This window comes from Leopardus geoffroyi, chromosome E1, assembly GCF_018350155.1.
Source record: "Leopardus geoffroyi isolate Oge1 chromosome E1, O.geoffroyi_Oge1_pat1.0, whole genome shotgun sequence".
NCBI classification, from domain to species: domain Eukaryota; kingdom Metazoa; phylum Chordata; class Mammalia; order Carnivora; family Felidae; genus Leopardus; species Leopardus geoffroyi.
In genome coordinates, this window is record NC_059330.1 from 54781593 (window position 1) to 54799564 (window position 17972).

Consider the following 17972-nt stretch of genomic DNA (forward strand, 5'->3'; position numbering starts at 1 on the left):
TGTCCAGGGTGCTATTGCAATTGTGCGTGAGGACCTGGGGAGCCAGCTGCCAGCAAACCAGGTGACCCAGTGCAGCAGGGAAGGGACACCAGAGCCTCAGAGTTGGGTCCAAGGGGAGGATGGGCACACGTTGGGTTTGCACGTGGGGAAGAATCAGTGCTCAGGGCTCACACCCAGCCTCGCTGGCCATACAGCCCCATCCTGAACCTCCTTCCAGGCAGCCCACCTCAGTGCACCCCAGACCACCCTCTCCCTCCCTTGGTCCTGGTCCAGCCCAGATCCTGACCCGCTGCCACTCTCTCTCAGAGTCCCCTGGAGGTCCTGAGTCCCTCTGAGGCAAAGGTGCCATGGGAAGATTATAAGGAAGGAGAAGTCACCCATTCCCATAAGCCTCATTGTGCCCTAGATGCTTCCTTGGTCACCCTTGGCCTATTTCCCCTGACTGTGGGCTGTTGGTCACTTTCCAGCCCCAAACTTCTTACTAATGATTCCTACGTGACTTTCACACAAGTGTCTCCTCTTCCTTCAGGTGTCCCCTCCTCTGACTGTCCCCTGCTCCCTTTCCCTCTCCTCTCTGAATCAGTTCTTTTGTCTCCTGTTTTTCTTTTACGTTTTCCAACTTTGTGAGTTTGGTTCTACCTTTTGGGAGGTTTTTTTTTTTTAATGTAATTTTGTGCTTTTATTCTCTCTTGTAATCTTTGATGAAATATTCAGTTTAAGAATTATACTTTTATTTCAAAAGCTCCTTTTTTTTTTGTTCTCTGCTTGGTGATGTTTTCAAAAACTCTCCTCACTCTGTGGTCATGCTTTGGTTTGGTCTGGTCTGCTCTGGTCCTTCTCTTTCATATTACACACCTGCCTCAATGTCTGATCATTGTTTGTTATCTGACTGTAATTGATAATGAGCCAAAACATAGCTGGTTGGGGTTCTGAGTATGTGGGGACAAAACTCCATGTGAAATAGGTGTGTCGTATGGTGCCAATTTCTTTCAACCGTCTATCCCTTCTTGATATACAGGCTATGTCTTCACATGAGCGGGTAGAGGCATCTTCTAAATTCCAGAGTAAAGAGTTTTGAAGGTGACTTCCAGCATCCTCTCTAACTGCCTTGGTTTCCCCAAATATTTCATGAAGTTAAAGAGCCTTCTGGGGGATGGGACTGTTTGTGTCTGGATCGCAGTGCTGGTTGCATGGGTGTGTTTTCTTTGTGCAAATGTGTTGATCTTTGCACTTCTGATGTGTGCACTTTCCGTGTGTATTTTATACTCCAATAAAAAAGTTTTATGTTTTATCATGGAAATCTTCCCAAGCCATCACACCTCTGCTTACTTATTCCTTGAAATAGTTGTCTTAATGTTCCATTGTGTGGCTGTAGCACAGTGAACTACGCCTGTATTATCGGCCTTTGACCCTGTTTCCAGCATTTTACTCTTGAAAATCTATGCAGTAACCTTCCAGCTCAGGTAAAATGAAGTCAACAACACTCCATAGACCTCGTGCCCTGACTACAGCTAAGAACCCAGGCAGAATATGTGCCGCGACTGAGTATTCTGCAAAATGAGCCCTAGTTTAAGAGATTGAGGAAGGAAACCAGACCAAGTATAAGACCAATCCAGCTGTGAGTTTTTCTGATTATTTTCTGATTATATTTCCTTTTATATCCTCCTACCTGAGCGGGAACCCTGCAGCCCACATCCCGAAAGTGCACTCTCAGCAGGACCTTAAGAGCTCCAGAGGAACAGAAAAACGAAGCACTAATGGAAGGGGGCGGGAGGAGTCCCATGTTTTCTTGGTGTTCGTGTTTTCTTTCCCTCCTACCAAGTCCCCAGCAAGCAAACCTCAAGACAGAAGCTGCAATTCCACCTGCAGCCGCTGGGGGCCGACAGCTGGAACTCTGAAGGGGGAAGGTCTTTGCTGCCCAGAAGTGCTTGGGCCCCAAAAGGAGGGAGAGAGAGAGGAACACCAGTGCATCTACTCTCTTTGTTCTTCTGCTGCTTGGCCCTGGATGCAAACCCAATCACAGGAAGTACACAGCAGACTGGGGAGAGAAAAGTTTCAGCTCTCCAAGTTTCCTAGCCAAAGGACCAGGAAAGGAGGAGGTGGCGGTTCTGAAAGCTGGGAGGGAATGGGGGGGGGATGGAGAAGAGAAAGCAGCTGAAGAAAGGGACGCTTGATCTCCCGGGATCGCTTCCCAGTGGGCTCCTGATCAGACCCTGGGGAGAATACTGGAGTTTGAGACTTGGTGAAGGCCATCGCCAGTCACAGACTGGCCACTAGATGGCGCACATGGGGCATCTGGGAGCGCCTGCAAGGCTCCAGAAAGCTGAACCAGCGCGCGCAGGAACCACAGTCCACAGAAGCCACATTAGCATTTGAAGTCCTAATCTCACCAGCTGGACTACCTGCCATTAAAGAAACGGAAGTCAGAGTGAAAGACCTGTCCCGCGAGGTAATAGCATTGCTTTGCATGTCTGTGGTGGTGGTTCTGTGAAATGATCCGTGTGTTAAACACATAGAACCGAACAGCACCACAAAGTTGCACCGTATGTAAGATTCGAGAAGTAGCAAAAAGAACAAGAAAAACGTTTGAATCTTTTCACTCTAAGTGTATGTGGTTTATTTTATCCCAATTACACCTCAGTCGACCTTGAGAAAGGAAGGGAGGGAGGGAAAATTTGAGGAGGGGCCAATGTTCCCACTCACCACCCCTGCATAAATTCAGGGCTCACTGGGGTCCCAATCCCAGAAGAAGGCTCAGCCTCACACATGGACACAAACAGAATTATAGGAACTTAAGGCAGGCCCCCAGGTAGGCCACCTTGATGTGAAGATTATTCGGAGGTAAAGGCAGTCAAGACCCTGTGGGCTCCAGAGAAACTTTTGCCCCTCACTAACGACATAAAGAATCTCAATTGGAGGATCTTTGCAGAATAAGGGTTATTACGGAGGACAAGTGTTATCTGAGTAACGCAGCTGCATGGCAGGGCCAACATCTGTGCACCAAACACTTACTTTCTGGTTTCATCTTCCTGTGAATTGTGTTTCTTCCCTTAGAAATCTCAGACTCCTACCCCCTTCTCCTTCATTCAGCATGACATTTTTACCTCTTTTTGTCTGACTGCCATGTCTGTGTGGACTCCCTGCATGTATGCTATTAGATGCGATTTTCTCTTGTTAATCTGTCTCATGTCAATTTGATTCTTAGTCCAACCAGAAGGACCTTGAAGGGGACAGGAATTCTTTTTTTTTTATTTTCATTTTTTATGTTTATTTTTGAGAGACAGAGAGAGAGACAGAGGTGAGTGGGAGAGGGACAGAGAGAGACGGAGACACAGAATCCGAAGCAGGTTTCGGGCTCTGAGCTATCAGCAGAGAGCCTGACACGGGGCTCGAACCCACAAACTGTGAGATCATGACGTGAGCCAAAGTCGGGCGCCCAACCGACTGAGTCACCCAGGGGCCCCAGGGACAGGAATTCTTGTTCTGCATCCCCCCCACCCCCGCCCTGGGCTGGCCAGCCGCACCCTCTCCTACTCCTCTGGCAAAGCCCTGGGCTGCTCCAGAGCCCCCCAACCCCCGCCAAGCCCCCGACCCCTGCAAGGCAATCTGAGGGTGGCAGGTGGCAGGGAGAAGACCCCATCCTCTTTGTCTATGGAAGACTAGTGTGGTGGGGGCAGGTGGAGAGGAAGCCCCGGGCCCACGGACCACATGTTGGGACAGATTGACTTTAGGAGTGCAGATGACAAGAAATGGCATTTGGAGCACATCTGAGCCGCTAACAGGGTGGACAGCTGTACAAAGGGGGCAATAACCAATGGAGGTGGGGAGCGGGGCTGGGAGATGGGGTACAGGAAGTAGGTGTGCACAGACTGGAGGTGGTGCTAGGGAGGGGAGGGGCAGAGCTCTCCCCAGAGAGAAGGTCTTCAGGGTCACCCTCCAGGGGGTGCCGAGTTGAGCAGCCAGAGCAAGGAGAGGGGACACCACATCACTTCAGCCATAAGCTCCCAACGGACAGCACTACTTTGCAATTGATGAACGATTAGGAAGGAACAGTTAGGAAGTAACTGAAGAAAAATTATTAAGAAAAGTAGATGAGAGAAACGAAAACGAATATTTTAGAGAAAGAGAAGGCAGTTTGACTCTGAGCTCTGTTCCAGTCCCCAGAGGGCAGCTGGCATTTGCTGAGCACCAGGGAGACAACAAAGCAGGACATGTGGCTGCTCCCGGTTCTGTTCCTTCTTGTCATCCAGGGTGAGTGAGGCAGGGCTCTAGGATCGAGCACCTGCAGGGTAGAGGAGGGGAACACAGACAGGGTCTGCATGGGAGGAAGTGGCAGACTTCCTTTCATTCATCCAGACACTTATTCATTTAAAAAAAATTTTTAATGTTTTGTTACCTGACAGGTACTAAGTTAGGTGTTGGGGAAGGAAATAAAAATAAATAGCACAAATGGTGTCCGTTTTCTAGGGCACAGTTTGTCAACTTGTGGTAGATAGATCCTAAGACAGATGATGGATGGGTGGACGGATGGATGGATGGATGGATGGACAGATGGATAGATGATAGATAGTTGCATACACGCACACATATATGCACACACACATAAATGCATGAATTCCTGAGGAACTCTGAAGAAGCCAGATGCTCGGGCTCCAGCAGAAAGCCACTCAGTTAAGGTGGAGATCAGGCATCTGGATCATTTAAGCCTGTACATTTGGTCTTGAACTATAGCTTGAGCCAGGATCCTTTCTTCCGAAGACCTCAGACAACAGAGAGGAAGGCAAGCAGCAAAACCAGGGTGACAGGCTCTCTGGAGAGTTGCTCATCCCTACACACCAGCCTGCCTGGGTCTCTGCTCTGGATGATCTAAAGACAGGTCATCATCTAGTGTCCTTAGCATGATACCTGAGACAGGGACTAAGTGGTCTGGAGGCGCCAGCAGCGACCAAGTTGGCTACAGAAAGGGAGAAACTGAGCTGAGCCTTGAAGGATGAATATAAGAGTTTGATTCCTTCAAGCAAAGAAGAAAGCACATTCCTGGTAGAGGGAAGAGCTTGTACAAAGGTATGAAGACACAGAAGAACAAGGTGTATACGTAAAAAAAAAAAAAAAAGAAAACAACAACAACAACAACAAAACAAGCAATCACCTGTGAGAGAGAGAGAGAGAGAGAGAGAGAGAGAGAGAGAGTGTGTGTGTGTATTTAGTTCCATGCCAGTTCTGTGTGATTCAGAGGCTGAGGGTTTGTTGGGGGGCGCAGGTAGAGTATCAGGGACATAGATGGGGAGGGGGTCACGCTGTCTCACCAGCTCTGGGATTCAGAAATACACCTGTGGCTGCAGTGTGCGCTCTGTGCTGCTGGGAGAGGTGCTGCTTGAGGGAGGGCAGGGGACAGTGGTCAGTAGGATGGTGAGTGTGCAGACAGCCCTGTATTGGTTAGGAGAGTTAGGAGCCTCAAGGGGGACTCACAAGAGGGGTGACAGAAAAGAAATCTTGCAGGGGATGAAGGGACAGACGGGATGTGGCAATTAGACCGAGGGCAGAGGCTCCTGGCTGGTCTTCAGGGCAGGGCCAGAAGCCCCAGCGGCACCCAGGTCAGCCCTGGGCTCAAGGAAGGATAAGATGCATGTTGGGTTTCTGTTTTCTAGGCCACTTCTGCACGTGTGAGGGAAGAAAGGTGAGAGGCACATTGGGGGGCACACTGGCTGTGCGCTGTGCATACGGTCCGGGATGGGAATCCTACAAGAAGTGGTTGTGTCGCGGGAATGACTGGGATTCCTGCAAAATCCTTGTGAAAACCAGTGGGTCAGAGCAACTGGTGAAGAAGGGCCAAGTGTCCATCCAGGACAATCACAGCCGACGCACATTCACCATGACCTTGGAGGATCTCCAGCAGGATGACGCAGATACTTACTGGTGTGGGATCGAGCAATTTGGCACTGACGTGGGGATTGAATTTTCCGTGATTGTCAATCCAGGTAAGAACCACCCATCCTGTGCTCTGGGGTCCTGGGACCCACCCCCAGAGGAGTCAGGACTGTTTCTCTGCCTTCCCCCATAGAGGGAGAGGAGTCTCGAAACTTGCCTGAGACTACACGTGTGCATGTGTTTGTGTGGGTAGGGGACACCAAGATTCTGGGAAAGACTGGAAGAAAGTACAAGCCCCCAAAACTCCGCATATCTCCATCTGGTCTCCCCAGAGGGAGCAGAAAAGGGCAGACTCAGCCAGGACAGGCTTGTCCAGGGAAAGCAGCTCCTCTTTTCCCGGTCACGTTCACGTCAGCACATCCCAGCCTGCATGGGGTGATGTCAGGCATACAGGGAGGGGTGGGGTGTAGAAAACCATGATCCTGATGGTCTCAGCTACAGAACAAGTGACCTTCTCCATGCCCCCTCCCTGCTCCCCTCTCTCCTCTGGCAACATCAGCACAAGGGAGCAGGTGAGGAACCGTGAGCCCATATTTAGGAGAATGAAAAGCAGGTTCCACTATGGTACAGACACCTTCTCTTCTGCCTCTATCCTTGGAGGGACCCTGGGCTCCCCTGCAGCTGCCCCAGAAGCACTAGGCCCTCCCTGGAGACAAGGGAGAGTCAGGCTATAGCCCCCGCCCCACAGTTCTGCCTCTGGACCCCTAAGTCTTGTCTTCAACACACAGACACACAGACACTAGGGAGGTTTACGTTTGCTACAGATTGCTCCATTTCTAAAGCAGAGAAAAGTCTCTTCAAACTTAGAATATGCAAATATGGTGTGCAAATATGTGCAGTGGGGACGGATGCTGGTCTTAGAATGTTCTAGAAATTAACTGAAAAGGACAACAAAGGTGGTGGATGTGTGCAAAAGTGGAGGAGGAGCTGGTGCCAGAGAATTGGAGTCTGGACCCTTGACCCAGATGACCTTCCCCGGGGCAGGCCTGGAGAAGTAAGAAAGCAAGCCCTGGGGAGGCAGGAAGGACCGCAGGGGGAAGCAGGGGCTGCGTACACTCGGCAGTCCCAAGAGACAGGGGACCCTGGGCCTGCCAGCTCGTGGGTCACATCGCTTCAGGGCAGCTGGCACAGAGCCTGCTTCAGGCCAGGCTGAGACTCAGAAAGGAGCCTGCCTGGCTGATTTAAGGCTCCAAGGATTGGGAACATGGTTCTGACATGCTCAGCTGTGCCCAGCAGGACACTGAGATGAAACTGAATGGGAATTGCCCACATAACCAGCAACCCCAATATCTCACATGGTGGTAAACTGGTGATTCTCTGCAAATCAGCAATCGTTTGTTTGGAATAATGCCACAAAGATGCAAGAGAAAACCAACATGGCTGAGCAGTGGCACTAAGATAGAAAGGTTCTACACCCCTGGGGGTGGGGTGTGGAGACCATGGGAGCCACCTGTGACACTCACAACCATGCTCTGCTCTGTGTGTTTAGCCCCTGATCCAACAGACTCTCCCAAGCCCGTAGCGAGAACAACGCTGCCCAGTTGGACTTCCTCTCGTCTATTTCCCCAGGGCATCAACAGCAGCCACCCCATGGATTTGAATAGCCCGCTAACCAGGTGAGCAGAGCTGGACCCACAGACCTTTCCCACTGTTGCCTTGGGACAGCTCTCCTCGGGACACTCTCACGGGGACCCCCATTGGCCCCTCTGATGTTTCCTCTGCTGGGGAGAAACAGCGAGGTCTGCGCTGGGCCCCCTCTTTGTTCCTCTGAGTCCTTAAAGAGCTCCCCCTCCCCACAAGAAACCTAGGCAAAGTTGTTCAGCTGGGCTGCAGGAGAGAAGCTTCTGGTCTCCTTCTGACCTGCCTCCCAACCCCCAAGCAGCCAAAACAGGCGCAGGTGTTTTCAGCCTCAAGTTGCCAGAAGGGAAGGGCTCTGGATTAGCTCCCTGTGGCTGCTGGAGCAAATCACCACCACCCTGGTGGCTGAAGGCAAAACGATGTTATGATCTTAAAGTTCTGGAGACAAGGTCTGGGATGAGTCTCACTGGGCTAAACTCAAGGTGCTGGCAGGGCTGGCTCCTCCTGGAGGCTCTAAGGGAGGAGTGCTTCCTTGTCTTTTCCAGCTTCTGGAGGATGCTGCACCCCTGGCTCATGGTCCCTCCATCTGCACAGCCAGCAGGGGTGGTCAAGTCTTTCTCACCCTCATTACTCTGACACTGGCTCTCCTGTGTGCTTTCATTTATAAAGACACTGGCGATTCTATAGGATCCACCCAGGTATCCCAGGATCACCTCCCCATCTCAAGGTCAGCTGCTGGCAAACTTAAATCCATCTGTATCATTAATTCCCCCATGCCATGTAACATAACACATTCACAGGTCTGGGGATTAGGACATCTTTGGGGGGGGGGCATTATTCTGTCCACAGACAGTCAAGCAGGTACCTGTTCCATGGATCCAGCCCTCCCCTCCCCAAGTGCTAGGGAAATGCTGGGAAGGAATGGGAAGCTGACATTTCTGCTTTCTCACATTCCCAACATGGTCAGTCGACAGGCTGGGCCATCAATCTGAAACCCACCCCCTCCACAGGCATCCAAAGAACAATCAATTAACTCTTTCTTCAAAGGGCAAACACCCTGCCCCAGTTTCACCCCATCCGAGTTCAGGGTGAAGGTGCGTTTCCTCCCAGAAGCCACCTTCACCGCCTCCCTTCTGGTACAGTCTCTCTTCCTTCCCTTCTCAAGGATCCTATTCCTTGGAGCTGCCCTGCTGGACTGTGTGTTCGGTCATGTGTGCAGCCAGGCACTTGGTTCACGCTTCATGATCGGCCTCTGTCCTGCTCATGACTATTTAAAGACCAGTTTTTCTGTGGAGTCAGGAGAGGAGGATGTGAAACTTTTAGGGGACTGAGGGGCACAGGAGGAAGCCTGCAGGTGGAGAGATGGGGCGGCAGCTCCACAGGAAGTGGGGCGTGGGAAAAGAATGCAGTGGGTTCAAGGATAATCTAGGAAGTACAAAGCATCGTGTCTTCTTTCTCAAGAGAACCCCCTGTGAAACGAACGTGACAAATCTTGCTCAAGGCAGGTAGAAGGAGAGAAAAAGGCCAGACTGCAGGGGGGTCCTGGCACTGCTTGTAGGGGAGGGGATGAGGCAGAGGTTGAGGGGGTCAGATTCTGGATACTGATGGGCACTACCAGGGGGACATATGTGAGCAAGGGCCCAATGGTGCATAGACCATGTGTCCACTGTCCAGGGTGTATGCGATAGTACACCTGCTATGTGCTACCAGATGGGGTTCAGAGCCAGGAGAGACCCCTCCCAGGGGAAGGCAGAACGTAAATTGCCAGATTACCAGGAAGAGGTATCTCCCTCTGCTTCAAAGAGGTGATATGAGGTCTGATCTGGAAGTACAGGCAGAATTTATACAAGGTGGGACAGACGTAGATTCAAATAGGCAAAGGTAAATCTTTGGTCCTGGCTGGCCTGCTGCTGAGGCGGAGGGGATTTGGGGGAGGCGGCCGACAAGCAGGATGAAATCAGGGTGCAGAGGTGCTTGGAGCCCAGGCTAAGGCTGCTGGAGGCCCCTGAATGCTTTGCCTTGGGCAGCATGGCCGTGCCCTCAGAGGGGCTTTTGGGCAGGGACCGGGGCTGGCCTGTCCTCCAGGTCTGGGGGCGGGAGTGAGGGTGGACAGGAAGGGCCTGGAGCGGCCCCTGAAGAGGGACCCCACTCCTGTCAGCACGATCCCTGCTCAGGGCCCTGCTACACAACCTTCAGTTTGTGCTTTTGACCTTTGTGAAGTTGCCCCTGCTTGGGTCCTGCTGTGACTGTGATGTGGGGAGTCTGGGGGACTCCAGGGGAAGATACATCAGTCTGAGCAGGAGAAACACAGCCCTCTCCCCCACCATGGACACCCCTGCACCCTCTGAGCTCTGGTCAGGGAAAGGGCAATGCTTACATTTCCGAGACAGATGGGGGTCCCTGTTAGGTGAGGACTCCCCGCGTCCTGCCGTCAGGAATAAACTCTGGCTCCCTCTCTGCTCTGCACAGGTCGGGGACCATTGCCTCCACTGTGGAAGCAGAGAAAAGAAAGGGTGTATTCTCATTCCACCATCGGTCCTCAGCCGCACCTGTAATCTCTCCTGTGTGGATCCTCCTGGTACCTCCTTCCCTCGCCACCTTTGAGTTGCTCTGCCAAGGATAAATGACCCTTTCATCATTCAGGACTCTGGCCAACGATGGGTTTCCAATTCCAGTAAGCATAAAACCTGGGTTAAACCAAAAAGTTCCAGAGTGTGTCCACAGGGACAAAGACCCCCTGATGGGCCAGCTGCACAGAGTTCCTCCAATTCCACCTTCTGCTGCATCAGCGCCTCCAAGAAAGAATTCCTTGAATGTAAAAGATGGAAAGCAGGGTTGGACCATCGCCCGACCCACATCTGACCTGTTTGCCCTTTACATTTCCTATGAAATCTGTGGCTTTCTTTGCTCTTTTGAGATTATTTGGGGGGACACCATTTCAATGTTTTATATGTGAGAGGACGACCCTTCCATTCTAGAGGGCAGGAAATGACTCTAAATCCAACGCTAGAATCCGAATGTGTCCGGGAAACAGGCAGTTGTGTGTGTAAATTTGTCCATAGTGGTTGAAGTTACTCTTTCCCCCTTTGTAAATAGTGTTTTGTGGCAGGGCTTTGTAACCATGTAAATATCCTCCTGCCCCTGCATCTACATCGGTGGCCTCTAAGCACAGGGGACTCATGCAGTCATCACCAGAACAGTTCATTTCTGTCCCTCCAGTTGTCTCTTGGCCTCACTGGTCCTTAGGTGCAGGGGGGTTCCAGGGACCGTTTGGACTCTTCCATCGAGATGGAACAGATCTGTCCCCTCCTCACCCATGACACTGTCCATCCCCCAGACAGCTCAGACCCACCATCACCCACTCCTGGATTTGGCCTGACCTTCGGCCTTTACATCCCGCCCCCATGAACACTCTCACCCCCACGCCCAGCTGAGCAACATAGCCCAGGATGCCCAGCCCTTCCTTTTTAACTTCCTCTACTCAGTCATCAAAAACTAACAACATAAGCCTTTTTCTTTTTTAATTTTCAAAGTTATACATGTTTCCTCTCAATAATGATTTGGGTTTTGGGTTTGTTTGGTTTTTTTTCTCTTCCACTTACATTCTTCCTGGGCTCTGTCTGCTCTTTTTTTGTGTCCTTATTTTATTTTATTTTATTTTATTTTGTTTTATTTTATTTTTAATCCCACAAATGCAAGGTCGGTTTTTTATTAACTTTTTATTTTTTTAATATGAAATTTATTGTCAAATTGGTTTCCATACAATACCTAGTGCTCAGATATTTTATTTTGAACGATTTTGGGGACCTTTATCTCTTTTCTGAGCTCCTTCTTTAGAGAGGTCATGTTGTCCATAATTTCTCCGAGACTGAGCTGAATTGGCCAGCTGGACTTTTCCTCTGTATCTTGGGGCCCTGGCGCTCACAAAGCAAGTTCTCCAGCTGCATTTTGCTGTCACTGTGTTCCTCTCCTTGAGTCCATCAGTTAGGAAAGGTGCTGGTTCATTTTCGAGTAGAAGCTTCCTTTGAATGTGGTCGGGGCACTGCAGAGAGGGTGTGGGTGGGCAGAGGGGCGTTCTGCAGAGGCGGGTGGCTTCTTGTGGGGAACACCTCCCACCAGTGCTGACAGCTCCAGCCCACATGGTTCTGGTTCGCGCCTCTGAAAAGGGCAAGACCTCCAGACCCAGCAGCCTGTGCACGTTACCGCATGAGGAGTCCGGCCCCAGGTTTCCGCTGCAGGGCTGAGTCTCCCAGGGGCCTCCCCACCAGCCCTCTGTGCATCCGGCAGAGGCAGCATGTTCCTTGAACCATCCTGCCTGGGGCTGGGACATCAAGTTCTCTCTGCTTAGATCTTCCGTGGGGCACAAAACAGCCATATTTCTGTCATGTCATAGATTCTGTGGTCAAGAATTCGGACGGAGTGCAGCAGGGATGGCCTGTCTCTGCTCTAAAAAATCTGGGCCTCAGCTGGGAAGACATACTGGCGGTGGTGGGGGAGGGATCTAAATGGCTGGGTGCTGCTGTCATCTGGAAGCTTCTTTTCTGCGTGTCTGGAACATGCGCCAAGACTGAGTTCAATCTCGATAGTTGACCTGAGATCCTACAGGAGGCCTCTCCGTGTGGAGCTGGGTTCTGAGAGGAGAGTCTCCAGAGCAAGTGTTTCAAGAGATGGAGGACAGAGTTACAGGGTTCCTTTGGGCCTGGCTTCAGAAGTCACACAGGGTCACCATACTCTATCCATGCATTGTGACAAGACAAGTATTGGTTCTTGGAAGGGAAAAAATGCTACTCTTTAATATACAAAATATAGATGATCAATTGACAGATGGATCGATTGATTGATATATAGAACATAGGCATATATAGGCATATATCTTTGGTATTAAAATTTCATACCCATGGTGGGGATTCTAGTAAAAGAATGTCTAAACAGGCTCCTTAGGAAGATACTTATAGGGAAAAGTTGGGAATCTGCTCTAGGGTACTGACTTCACAGCCCCAGCCCACCCAGACTCAAGGGGAGGGGACACACCCCCAACTCTCAATAACAGGAGTGTCAAGAAATTTACAGTCCCCGTTTAGAGCTGCCACCTGGAAGAATCTTTTTTTTTTAATGTTTATTTATTATTTTTGAGAGACAGAGAGACACCATGAGCAGGGGAGGGGAGGAGCAGAGAGAGAGAGAGGGAGACACAGAATCTGAAGCAGGCTCCAGGCTCTAAGCTGTCAGCACAGAGCCTGACACGGGGCTCGAACTCACAAACCATGAGATAATGACCTGAGCCGAAGTTGAATGCTTAACCAACTGAGCCCCCCAGGAGTCCCAATTGCTTTTGGAAGCCTTCACATCACATTAAAGAATGAGGAGCCCAGGGGCGCCTGGGTGGCGCAGTCGGTTAAGCGTCCGACTTCAGCCAGGTCACGATCTCACGGTCCGTGAGTTCGAGCCCTGCGTCAGGCTCTGGGCTGATGGCTCAGAGCCTGGAGCCTGTTTCCGATTTTGTGTCTCCCTCTCTCTCTCTGCCCCTCCCCGGTTCATGCTCTGTCTCTCTCTGTCCCAAAAATAAATAAATGTTGAAAAAAAAAAAAAAAAAAGAATGAGGAGCCCAGAAGGGCTGAGGCCCCGGGCCCCCAGTCATAATGCCAGGGAGCAGACTTGGACCTGCCCCAAGGAGGTCCACACCGTGATCCTGCGAGTCCATCTGTGCACTGGAAAGGTCAGGTCCCAAGCCTGGGTCAGGTCCCAAGCACTGGGGCACCATGTGGCCCCAATGTAAGCACTAGGCAGACACAACAATGCTCTGCACTTTCTCTGCTTTACTCACTGGTCACAGACCACATCCGAGACTTGCATGAACTTACGAATAGGTTTTGCTTGGATCACAATATTTATTTAAGTGGAGGTTGTTGCCTACATGTACACATGAGCCATTTCACTCCTGGCTTCTCTTTTAAAAGCAGAAATGCCGGAAAACAGTGGGTCCACGACGCTACGTGCTCCACAGGGTCATCAGAGTGTTTAAGACCTTCCAGGGGCTCCTAGGGTTCTGGGACACCACTAAAGCACACAGATTAGGAAGGAAAAAATAAAACTGTGCCTTTGTACAGGCAACATGATTGTGTAGAAAATCCTAAGGAATCTATCAAAAAAATTTTACCAAACTGCTAGAACTGGTAAATTAATTTAACAAGTCACAGGAATAAAAATCAATACACACGCACATACACACATATACATGCATACACACACACACACACACACTTACATGCACACGGAGACACATGCATACACATGGACACTGACACACACAGAGACACACACATGCATGCACACACATACACACATACATACACTCACACATACACTAACACATATGCATACATACATAAACACATACACATACACATAAACACACACATATACACACCTAGACACACACAATCTTACTTGTAAACTAGCGATGAGCATGTAGAAAATGAAACGAAAAGCACCGTGTTGTTCATGAGTGCTCAAAAAGAAGACAAAATACCCAGGCATAAATCTAACAGAACACATGCAACATCCAGATACTTAAATTTACAAAACACTGGTGATAGAAGCCAAGGAATATTTAACTAAATTGCAAGAGGTACCATGTTTATGGACTGGAAGACTCAATATAGTAAAGATGTCAATGTTCCCAGTATTGATCTATAAGTTTAATACGATTCCAATCAAAATACCAGGAAAATTGTTTTGGTAGATACACACAAACTTACTTGAAAATTTATCTGGAAAGGCAAAGAAACAAGAATGCTTGAAATAATTTTGAAATAGAATAAAGTGCATCAGAAGCTTCTTTCTTGCCCGTCATTGTGTTTCCTATACCGCCCCATCTGTGTTTTATTAATAAGGTCTGGATGTGCCTCCTTGGTTGAATTTCTCCTTCAGCCAAGTCCTGGGCCAGTCCCAGCTCTCCTTGAGGTGTCACAAATGGCCCTGCCCTTGTGGGAGCCACGCCAGGGTTCAGGTTCTGAGTGTGGAGGCCCTGCCTTCAAACTCAGTGCTCCGGAGCTTGGAGTGTTTTCTGGAAACTGGCATCACTAGCCCAGGGAAGGCTTGGGCTTGGTGGAGACGAGAGGGCTGCTCCACACACAAGGAGTTGAGTGAAGATGGTGACACGTGCTTATAATAGACTGTGCGCCTCGCTGCAAACTTCAGGGAGGGAGCCGCTGACAAGCATTCAAACCCAACAGAGCCTTCTCCGGGTGTGGGGGTGGGGGGATGTGTTAGCACCTGGAATACATAGACGGTTATATACAAGGAGGCTTATGTCATAAGTGATCATTGTATTATGAAAAAATTGATGAGCTTGGAAATAAGTCTTATAAGTAGAGCAATGACTTGGATATAGAAATATTTCTCTTTGAATCTTGGCTGACTTTTATGAACTGGTCTGGAGTAAAATATATGCATCTTTGCGTGTCTCGTTTCATAGGATTGCGGTAAGAATTGGGTTAGATTATGTGGAAAACCATGTAATGCAGTGATTAGCCCAATTAGTATTATTTCTCTGCTCCCCTCCCCTTTACTGGACATAAAACAATATTCCTGATTTTCAGAATGTGATCATCAGGATTAAAGTAGCCGATTTCTTTAGGGCTCGGTACGTGCTCACCTGTGGGAAGCATCTTACCATCAACTCCTCCTCTTCTTCGGCTGGGTGAGGTTTTTCCGAGCTCACCCCCTCCTCTCTTTGTTTGTGTCCTCATCTCTTCCCTTCCTCATCACCAGCCTTGTCCCACACCATTGTCACCCAGACCTGCCCAGTCCCGCTCACCTGGGACAGAGAGCAGCAGCAAAGCCGATGGCAGCCATATGGCCCCGTCCCTCTGGTGTCTCTCCTGCTGCAGCTGGAACCCCTCACCCAGGGGCCACTCACCCTGTCCCCCCTCTTCTGCAATTCTTGGCACTTCTCTGCTTCCTTCTTCAGCCTCTTGGTTCTGTTCTCAGGGCTGGTCAGAAAATGGGGGAAGCGAGAGGCTCAGAGCATCATGTGGCCAGTTGATTACTTGCTAAAGTTCATCCTCAGAAACATTTGAATGCACTGTTCTTCTTTCTGTTCCTGTGAAGATCATGCCCTTACTATGACTGCACCCGCAGCAGCCAACACACCCTCCTGTCACACAGTAGGGTCTGTCCCAGCTGACTTCCATCTAGATTTTCCCACCCCGTCCTCCTATCTAGGAATAGCAAATGTCTTGTGGCTGGCATGTTTGAGAAATCATGTGGAGGCATGTGAAGCTGCTGAGGAGCATATGGAGGTCAGAGAACTGGAAGGCTACTTAGTCTGCAAATGTTCAGTGCATCAGTGGTGACAGGCACTCAGTTAAGAACAGTGGGCAGAACAGTGGGCAGGTGGAGGCATGGTTAGATTCTGGACATTGATATTTTGAAGAAAGAGCAGCAGGATAGCTTAAAACTTTTTTGATGTTTATTTATGTTTTGAGAGAGAGAGAGAGGGGGACAGGGTGAGAGCAGGGGAGGGGCAGAGAGAGAAGAAGACACAGACCCGAAGCAGGCTCCAGGCTCCCAGCTGTCAGCACACAGACCAACGCGGGGCTCAAACTCAGGCAACATGAGATCATGACCTGAGCCAAAATCAGGTGCCCAACCAACTGAGCCATCCAGGTGCCCCAGAGCAGCAGGATATCTTAACAGATTAGATATGAGCAAGAGAGGAATCAGGGGCCACTCCTAAGTTCAAGGCTGAGCACCTGGGGGATTGGGAATGCAATGAACCAAAATGGGCAAAGCTGGGCTTGCAGGAAGAACAGATTCTGGTTTGGAATTGAAGGTGTCTGTTAGTCACCTGCCATGGACTGCGTGTCTGTGTTCTCCCCCAAATTCATATGCCGAAGCCCTAATCAGGGGTAATGCCAAGGACCCACCCACTGAGAAGTCTTTCCAAGTGTCTAGAATAACAGTGGAGGAGATTTTGGGGGGTCCTTACCTGCATTCCACAGATCAGAGAGTGCTGAGATGAAAAGCTGAGCCTAGCATGGTGTCTGACCCCGCCTCCACACCCATGTCCGCCCCCACCCCCACCACTCTGCCTCAGCCTCACCCCATGTGGGATTTGATGTCCTACACCCAGCCACCACCCATGGAGATGCTCTTCTCACCCCTTTTGGGTTCTGCCACCCCAGCCTGGGCTGACCCTCGGTGGGGAGGGCTTCCTCAGCCGGCTTGGACCCTGACACCCATGCCGAGATGCCTCTCACTTGGATGCCCTCCGCACTTGCCTGGACTCCCAGCCCCCACAATACCATCTGATTTTGAACAACACATTAAAACTATCTCTGGACTCTGTGCCCTAAAAGACGAAGACTTCTGCATCTCACCCATGGCCCACCGTCCTCTTCCCAGTGCTGATTTTCTCAGAATGGTGTTCTTTGCATCTATGACACTTATACTCTCTTCTGTAATCGTTCCCACCATTGCTTAGGGGTTTTATGCTTAGGCTAAAACACTCATTGCTGACCACAGCTTCTCTTTTTTCACTATTTAACTTCACCCTTTGTTGGCAGACTTTGATCATGATGTATATTTTCTATTTTGAAAGGGCTCATGGGTGCTGTATCTCATAAGGTCTTGCATTCACGAGACAGTTGTCAGAGCATTCCGGAATATTCTGTCATTTGCTCAGAACATATAGATTCTCCTTCACTGTGTGTTGGGATGCAGTGTTGTTATGAAGCAAGAGTATTTCTGTCACACACCATGTGATCCTTCTGGTACGACTTTCTGATGTGATCATCGTTTCTGATACCAGCCCAGATGATTCTGTTTATTTTATTTTATTATTTTTTATTTTTTTTAATGTTTATTTTTGAAGGAGAGAGAGACAGAGTGTGAGTGGGGGAGGGGCAGAGAGAGAGGGAGACACAGAATCGGAAGCAGGCTCCGGGCTCTGAGCAGTCAGCACAGAGCCGGACGTGGGGCTCGAACCCACGAACTGTGAGATCATGACCTGAGCCGAAGTCGGACGCTCAACCGACTGAGCCACCCAGGCGCCCCAGATGATTCTGTTTATCCACAAGGTTCGGTAACTTCATACCATTCTGGTTGTGGATCATCTGTATCAGTTCCTTTCCTGGGTCCCCGGGTGGGCTTTCAATGACAGCCTGAAAGATCTCTTTGTTTCCACATAGTTTTTAATTCAATTCAATTATGTTTACTTTTGGCTTCTCTTTTCTCCTCCAAGGGAATAGCTGGGGTACATTTGTGGCATCACCTCTCTGTCTCCTGTACCAATGTCTGCCTCTCCACACGTTATTCTATGTTCACGTAAATGTCACTTCAGGAAATGTATACAAGGTACCACGTCTGTGCATTTTCAGGCACGTTTATCCTTGGGTTTTGTGGTTGTTTCATTCTTTCTTTTGGGCAATATTGTCTTTCTTTTCTGCTCTTTTTCATTCTTT

At 49.7% G+C, this 17972-nt stretch overlaps 1 protein-coding gene and 1 long non-coding RNA gene across 4 annotated transcripts; one reads left to right on the forward strand and one right to left on the reverse strand.

The window, feature by feature from the left end:
• Window positions 1-3911: 3911 nt before the first annotated feature.
• Window positions 3912-10414, forward strand: LOC123604565 (CMRF35-like molecule 5). Of its 3 annotated transcripts, none has more exons than XM_045490884.1 (4): window positions 3915-4251; window positions 5649-5978; window positions 7433-7544; window positions 9976-10414. In XM_045490884.1, the coding sequence occupies exons 1-4, from the start codon at window positions 4212-4214 to the stop codon at window positions 10127-10129; spliced, it is 636 nt and encodes a 211-aa protein (XP_045346840.1). In that variant the 5' UTR covers window positions 3915-4211; the 3' UTR covers window positions 10130-10414. The 3 variants fall into 3 exon arrangements, with proteins under 3 accessions (XP_045346841.1, XP_045346840.1, XP_045346839.1); XM_045490883.1 differs by having other exon boundaries at window positions 3918-4251; window positions 7418-7544; XM_045490885.1 differs by lacking the exon at window positions 7433-7544 and having other exon boundaries at window positions 3912-4251.
• A 2-nt stretch (window positions 10415-10416) lies between these two features.
• Window positions 10417-15612, reverse strand: LOC123604590. Its single transcript, XR_006715373.1, has 2 exons — window positions 15326-15612; window positions 10417-12272 (listed from the first exon to the last, which is right to left on the reverse strand). It is a non-coding gene; the product is annotated as an uncharacterized LOC123604590 (long non-coding RNA).
• Between the last annotated feature and the right edge of the window lie 2360 nt (window positions 15613-17972).